At 57.9% G+C, this 7,843-nt stretch overlaps 1 protein-coding gene across 1 annotated transcript; it reads left to right on the top strand.

Moving 5' to 3' along the window:
* Positions 1-1,666: 1,666 nt before the first annotated feature.
* On the top strand, positions 1,667-6,996 carry RASL10B (RAS like family 10 member B). The gene is made up of 3 exons (XM_054394420.1): positions 1,667-1,882; positions 5,697-5,821; positions 6,726-6,996. Exons 1-3 carry the CDS (start codon positions 1,667-1,669, stop codon positions 6,994-6,996), a joined length of 612 nt encoding a protein of 203 aa, XP_054250395.1.
* The last annotated feature ends 847 nt before the right edge of the window (positions 6,997-7,843 follow it).

Genomic DNA, 7,843 nt, shown 5'->3' on the forward strand with positions numbered 1-7,843 from the left:
CTCCTGGGTGGGTTACCACCCTGCGACCCCAAACGTGTGGCCCTACCAGGAGCCCCTCCAGCCTCAGCACGTGTGGCTTGTGGGCTCCCCGCCGTCAGCCGCTGGGAAATTAGCCTCCATCAAGTTAATTGCCAGAGTGCTCACAGCCTGAAATTAAAGATTAAAGCTGTCACTCCTGCACGGAGCAGTGCCCCCGCCCAGCAGAAGGCAGTTCTGGCTGTCCAAGCAGATCGAAGATGGATTCCCCTCTGGCTTGGGGCAGCACCAGGAGGGAGCAGCCAGTGACTATCCCTGCAAGTGCTGAAGGACAGCCCCAGGAACCCACTGCTGCGGGGGCTGGGTAAGCCCTGAGCCACAGACAGTCCCTTTCCCGGAGGTCTCCTTCCTCTGGCACCAAAATGTGCCTGGGAGAACTTCCTGGGGTGAAGTCCTGGCTCTGCTTCACTCTGCAGGGTGGGAGCCTCTGAGGTGGACCTGAGGTCTTGCAGTGCTGAGAACATTGCCCAGACAGAATGGTAGGGATTAGGTCCAATTTGGTCTCCCCAGTTTAAGAGAGGCAGAGAGCTGCTGGGGAGAATCCAATGGAGAGCCAGGAGGATGCTTAGGGGACTTGAGCATCTCCCCTATGGAGAGAGACTGAGAGCCCTGGGGCTGTTTAGTCTGGAGAAGAGAAGACTGAGAGGGGATCTGATCAATGCCTATAAATATCTGAGGGCTGGGGGTCAAGTGGAGGGGTCCAAGCTCTTTTGAGTGATGCAAGAAACAACAGGTTCAAGCTTGAACATAGAAGATTTCAGCTCAACATGAGGAGAAACTTCTTCACAGTGAGGGTGACAGAGCCCTGGAACAGGCTGCCCAGGGGGGTTGTGGAGCCTCCTTCTCTGGAGACTTTCCAACCCCACCTGGATGCATTCCTGTGCAGACTACCCTAAGTGATGCTGCTCGGCAGGGGAGGTTGGATTCGATGATCCCTTGAGGTCCCTTCCAACCTCTAATGTACTGTGGTACTGTGTGGTACTGTGGTTGGAAGGGACCTTGAAAGATCATCCAGCCCAACCCCCCTGCCAGAGCAGGGTCACCTAGGGCAGGTCACACAGGAACACAGCCAGGTGGGCATTGAAAGCCTCCAAAGAAGGAGACTTCACAACCTCTCTGGGCAGCCTGCTCCAGGGCTCTGTCACCCTCACAGTGAAGAAGTTCCTTCTCATGTTTAGATAGAGCTTCCTATGTTCAAGACTATGCCCAGTGCCTCTTGTCCTGTCAGTGGGGACCACTGGGAAGAGTCTGGCCCTACCTTCCTGACCCCTACCCCTTAAGTATTTGTGAGCATTGCTAAGATCTCCCTCAGCCTCCTCTCCTCCAGGCTCACCAGCCCCAGCTCTCTCAGCCTGTCCTCACATGAGACATGCTCCAGGCCCCTCAGCACCTTAGTGGCCCTGTGCTGGACTCTCTTCCACAGACTCCTGCTTGGGAAAACCCTCATCTAAAGCACCAGTGAGGTCTGCCAGGGTGATTCTAGGATCTGATGGGCTTCTCCTTGACCTTGCAGTGACGTGCTGTCCCAGAGGGGAAATGCATCCTGAATGGGGCTGAGGCCCCCTGCGTGGGAATATGCAGCCTCGGCACTGGGAGGGCAGCACCGGGGCAGCGGCCGGCGCCTGGCGGCATGGTGGCGACGGTCAAGATCGCCGTGCTGGGGGCCCAGGGCGTGGGCAAGAGTGCCATAGTGCGGCAGTTCCTCTACAACGAGTTCAGCGAGGTCTGCGTGCCCACCACGGCTCGCCGCGTCTACCTGCCTGCCGTCGTCATGAACGGCCACGTCCACGACCTGCAGATCATGGACTTTCCCCCCATCACCGCCTTCCCCGTCAACACCCTGCAGGTAGGGACCTGTGGTGGGTTGGAAAACTTCCTCCTCCCCTCGCCCCCAGCCCCTCCAACATTAAATTTGCCAGAGCAGCTCAGCTGGAAGCAGATGGGAGCTGTATTTACAAACAAAAACTCCAACCTGCAATGCAACGCGATGGATGTGTACAAAACACAGCATTTACAATATCTACAGGGACTTACAGTTGATAAACAGCACGAGAACCCCCCCTGGCCAAAGACCAGGGGAGAAGCAACAGCTTCTCCCTTCCCTGCCTCCTTCCCTACCCCCCTGTATGCAAAAGGGATGAGAGAAAATAGCAGAGTTGTTGTTAATAGCAGCCACAACAAAGCAGTGCAGCCAAGGGCAGTAAAGGCAGGAGAAGCATCATAGAATCCACCAGGTTGGAAAAGACCTCAGAGCTCATCAAGTCCAACCTATCACCCAACACCTCAGGACTAACTAAACCATGGCTTTAAGTGCCACGTCCAATCCTTTTCTGAACACCTCCAGGGATGGTGACTCCACCACCTCCCTGGGCAGCACATTCCGTGGCCAATTCTCTCTCTGTGAAGAACTTTCTCCTCACCTCCAGCCTAAACCTCCCCTGGCACAGCTTGAGACTGTGTCCTCTTGTTCTGGTGCTGGGTGCCTGGGAGAAGATCCCAACCCCCTCCTGGCTGCAACCTCCCTTCAGGTAGTTGTAGACAGCAATGAGGTCTGCCCTGAGCCTCCTCTTCTCCAGGCTGAACACCCCCAGCTCCCTCAGCCTCTCCTCACAGGGCTGTGCTCCAGACCTCTCCCCAGCCTTGTTGCCCTTCTCTGGACACCTTCCAGTATCTCAATATCCTTCTTAAATTGAGGAGCCCAGAACTGGACACAGGACTCAAGGTGTGCTCTAACCAGAGCTGAGCACAGGGCAGGATGACTTCCCTGCTCCTGCTGGCCACACTATTCCTGATGCAGGCCAGGATGCCATTGGCCTTCTTGGCCACCTGGGCACACTGCTGGCTCCTGTTCAGCTGCTGTCACCCAGTACCCCCAGGTCCCTTTCTGCCTGGCTGCTCTCCAGCCACTCCAACCCCAGCCTGTAGTGAGAGAAGCATCAGCCAGAGCTGAAGAAGCAAAAAGAGAGATTGTTTTGCACAGCTAAGTTTAAGTCCTTTATCTCTTCCAGTGGTTTAGAACTTCTCCCTGCTTTAGAACTTATCATTATTTTCCTTTTTACACCCAAGAGTGATTTATTTACATTCTACTACTTTCTGTTCAAGATCTGTGAAAAGTCTTAAAGGCACAGCCTAAAACTACCACAGGACCCACCCAGCTCGGTGCCACAGGACCTCCACGTTGGTGGGGAGGTCTCTGGTGACCTCAGTGGGGTTGTGCTGCATACCCCTGCGGTGCTCCAGCTCTGCTCTTCAGGGGATGCTTCTCCTTCCCCCACCTTGGCCTCGTGGTTCACTCGCCAGGAACCCGTGTGAAGGATCACATCCTTGTGGCTGCTGGCTGAGCAGGCCCAGGACAAAGTGGTCTTTAAAGCTTTTCTACCTAAAATGATGGCAAACAGGGGAAGGATGATGTCCCACCACACGGACAATGGCTTTGGTGATGCCCACGGCCCCAGCCAGCCAGGTGGTGGATCCAGCTCCATGGCTGCCAGAGCCAGCACCAGCGAATGGCAGAGGGTGGCCAGAGCATGCAGGGGAACACCAGAGCTGTCTGAAGAGCCAGACCCCCCCAATGCACCCACAGCCTGAGCCAGGTGGGCTGTTTGTCCCCTCCCGGGGTGGCTGTCACAGCCCCAGCATTACCAGAGTGCTGAGCCCACCAGCTCCTCCTCACAGCCCCACTGCTCCCAGAACAGCCCCAAAGGGCAGTGTGGGGTTGGAAAGCACTGCCAGTGCTGCCAACCAGGGGGGGCTTAAGGGGGAAAAAGGGTCATGCCATAGCCCCAGCCCAGGGTCACAAGTTGTGCCACCACTGAGGGGAAAGGAGCCGGAGGTGTCCAGCCACGCCAAAGGGCAGTGCCACCAGTGGGGACACCCCCGTGGGAGCTGGACCCTCTAATATTTTAAATCAATGTCATTGTTTGGCTCCTGTGCTCGAGGGACACAGGGTGACAAGGGCCCTGTGGTGCTCCCAGCTCCTGCATGTGTGTCGGGCAGGAGGTGAAATGAGCAGTGCAGGGGCCAGGAGGAGCTTCAAGGAGGAAGCAGGGTGTGCAGGGAAGGAAAGGTCAGAGGCAGCAAAGGGCAATCCACTGCCAGCTGCTGCCAGCACGCTCCATCAACTCCCTGCCTGGCTGCACACAAGAGGAGCTGGTGGGAATGGATGGAGTTTTCCAGGGAATAGAGGGGGGTCAGAAGGACTGGCTCTGGGGGGAAAGGAGAGGACCACAGTGGGGGATCAGCTCTGTCTGCTGGGAAACACCACTGGGCTCTGCTCCACGACCAGAAGCAGCAGTGCTGCTGCAGCAATATCCCAGGAGATGAGCAGGAGCTGGTGCCTGTCCAGCGTCCCTCACAGGACCAAGTGGGATGCACAGTGAGACCCTCTTCCAGCTCTGAGCATCCCAGGAAACCTACCCTGCAATAGGGAAAACCATCCCAGCTTCACAGCATCAGAGCAAGCTACAGCCCAGCATGGTGAAATAGCTGTGATTTATCAGCTCTATCAGGACTCAGAGTAACCTCAGCGTAACCTCAGAGTAACACAGCCACTTCCTCTGCCTGCAGCACTCTGATTCCAAGGAGCTACACCTTACCTGCTCCTCTCTGTGGATGGTAGCAGGGTTGTGTTGTGCCACTCCCAGCTCCTTCCTGTGCTGTGATGGAGACCAACCTGCACTCCAAAACTTTCCTTTCCCCGCTTGCCTTCGGTCCCAGGGCTTCTTGTGTCACCTCACTCCGATGATGAAGTCAGAAGAGGATGATTCATGGCACTGAAGAGCTTTGCTGAGGGAGAAGTGATGTCTGTTCTCCTTGCTGCAGCTTCCTCCTCTCTCGTGGTGCTCAGGAGGGTTTGCAGTGCTGCCCGCACAGGCTGCTGTTCCCAGTACCACTGCTGGGCTGGGAAGAGGGCTGGAAGTGGAGCAAATTTTTCCTCCTATACGTGGGGGGAGGGAAGGGGGGAGGAAAGAATCCTCTTATTCCTGGAATCCCAAAGCCTTCCTAGCAACATGAATTTCTGACAGTTCCAAATTCTGGCTCTGGAGAGGCCACCCCTGAGTGCCTCTGCCCTGGCTCCTGACCGCACTCCTGAGCCGCTGCTGCTCCTCTCCTGTCCCCATGTCACCTCCAAACAGCTTCACCACCACCTTCCCCCTCTGACCCCCAGAGCTGCTGGTTCATCACCCCCAGCCCCACAGGGCTTAGACCTCAGTACCTCGTCACCTGCCTGCCCCAAATCCAGGGTGCCTCAGTAATTAACACAGCTCATTAGCAGCTCTGGAGGGTGAAGGTTTACATCCAGGGCTGGGGGCGATTCAGCCCCGCTCCTGGCTCAGCTCTGGGCCACGGGCAGGATGTGGCCCTCATTCTGGAGAGGAGCTGGGGTGCTAGATCCAATTCTCTCTCCTCTGGATTAACAGGGTAGGGGGCGAGGGGCCTCCAGAGATGGATATGGGCGAGTGAAGGGCTGTGAGGAGTAGGCACAACCCTCACAGGGATGGGTCAGGGCAGAGCAGAGGTGATGGGGGCTGGGTGTCAGAGCGTGCAGCTCCCTTGGGAACTGCCAGTGCAGCAGCAGCCTTGACGTATCCAGCCTGTGGGCATCCCGTGGGCACAGCACCAGGGCTGAGCCAGGATTGATCCCTCTCTGCACCTTGCAGGAGTGGGCGGACGTGTGTTGCAGGGGGCTCCGGAGCGTCCATGCCTACATCCTGGTCTATGACATCTGTTGCTTTGACAGCTTCGAGTACATCAAAACCATCCGCCAGCAGATCCTGGAAACAAGGTAGGGATTGCTTCATCGGAGAATGCATCCCTCTGTTGCTCCCAGAATCACAGCATCCCCGATTCCCAGCATGGTAGGGTTGGAAGGGACCTCAAGCAGGGCACCCACAGCAGCTAGCCCAGGATCACAATGGCCAGGGGGGGTTGGAAGCTCTCCACACAAGGAGCTTTTCCTCATTGCAGAGATGCTCCAGGCCTCTCAGTATCTTCAGAGCCTCTGCTGGACTCTGCAGCAGTTCTCTTCTCTCATGAACTAGGCAGCCCAGAACTGGACCCAGTACTGCTCATCCCAGCTCTCCCTTGCTCTTGGCATCGGAGATGAGATATTGCAGACTGGGACAATGCCCTTTGCAGGGCTGGGAGCTCAAAAGTTAAACTGGATGGATGAGGGTCACCATCCCTGGTACAGTGGGCGGCTGGCCATGAAGAGTGACAAGGGCACAGGCCAAGAGGACTTGTTTAAGAACAAGGTCTTTACCATGATACCATCACTGGAACAGGTTGCCCAGGAAGGTAGTTCAGTCCCCATCCCCGGGGTTATTCAAGGTGAGGCTCAACAGGGCTCTGGGCAACCTGATCTAGTTGAGGACACCCCTGCTGACTGCAGAGGGGGTTGGACTGGATGAGCTTTGGAGCTTCCTTCCAACCCAGCCCGTTCTATGATTCCATGGTGCATGTCCTCGTTGGCAAGGATCATAGGACCACAGGGTGTTAGGGGTTGGAAGGGACCTCTGGAGATCATCAATTCCAACCCCCCCCTTGCCAGAGCAGGACCATAGAATCCAGCACAGGTCTCACTTTGGGATGGGTGGAGGTGGGGTGGGGGGGGGGGGGGTGGGGGGTGGTCTGCCAGCTGGCTGTTTGGACCAACCCTTCTGCCCTGCCTCCCCACCCACCCTCCGCAGGGTGATCGGCACTTCGGAGACTCCCATCATCATCGTGGGCAACAAGCGGGACCTGCAGCGGGGCCGGGTGATCCCCCGCTGGAACGTCTCCAACCTGGTGAAGAAGACCTGGAAGTGTGGCTACATCGAGTGCTCGGCCAAGTACAACTGGCACATCCTGCTGCTCTTCAGCGAGCTGCTCAAGAGCGTGGGCTGCGCGCGCTGCAAGCACGTCCACACCACCATCCGCTTCCAGGGTGCCCTGCGCAGGAACCGCTGCACCATCATGTGAGCAGCCCCGGCCCCCCCACACCCCCACCCATGCCACGGTGGGACCTGTGCCCAGAGCACCTTGGGCCTTGCTCCCGGGCGGTGCTGGCACCCTGAGGTGACCTTTAGGGACAGCGCATCTTGGGCGGTGCTGGGCAGGGGGATGCGGGTGGGGGGTGGCTGAGCTGCCTGGAGGGAGGAGCTCAGCTAAACCCCCGAGCCCACCCTGATCCTCCAGCTGGGGGGTGAGTGGGGGGGCTGAGCTGCTTGGAGGGAGGAGCCCACCATGATCCTCCAGCTGGGGGGTGGGTGAGCTGCCTGGAGGGAGGACCTCAGCTCCTCCCCGAGCCCGCCCTGATCCTCCACTTGGGGGGTGGGTGAGCTGCCTGGAGGGAGGACCTCAGCTAAACCTCTGAGCCCACCCTGATCCTCCAGCTGGGGGGTGAGTGGGGGGCTGAGCTGCTTGGAAGGAGGAGCTCAGCTAATCCCCCAAGCCCACCCTGATCCTCCAGCTATTGGGGCTGAAGCTGTTCCCAGGGGGTTGTGTCTCTGCTGTGCCTGAAGCACTGCATGGCATGGGGGGAGTAGAGTAGGTGGTGCCCAGAGGTTGGCTCTTTGGTCCATCCTTGCTGGCTCCTGTCCTGGCATTGCAGGGTCAACGCTTGCTGCTGCCTGCCACCACCTGCTCCCTGGAAGGGCCTTGCCCAGCATCTGTGCCCCGATGGCCAGGGTGGCTTCAGTCCCTGGGGCACACGGAGTGCTGATACCCACCCTGCAGAGCTGGGGTTCCTCCCTCAGAGAGCAGAGCAGCCTCCTGCAAGAGGCCAGGTTACACAGGCTCTCTTTTGGCTTGGTTGGGTCAGATTTCC

Source organism: Indicator indicator, chromosome 30 (assembly GCF_027791375.1).
Source record: "Indicator indicator isolate 239-I01 chromosome 30, UM_Iind_1.1, whole genome shotgun sequence".
Classification (NCBI taxonomy): Eukaryota; Metazoa; Chordata; class Aves; order Piciformes; family Indicatoridae; genus Indicator; species Indicator indicator.

Coding starts and splice junctions, on each gene's coding strand:
- RASL10B (XM_054394420.1), top strand. CDS start 1,667: ATGGTGGCGACGGTCAAGATCGCCGTGCTGGGGGCCCAGGGCGTGGGC. Junction 1,883..5,696: donor TCCCCGTCAACACCCTGCAG/GTAGGGACCTGT, acceptor TGCACCTTGCAG/GAGTGGGCGGACGTGTGTTG. Junction 5,822..6,725: donor CAGCAGATCCTGGAAACAAG/GTAGGGATTGCT, acceptor CACCCTCCGCAG/GGTGATCGGCACTTCGGAGA.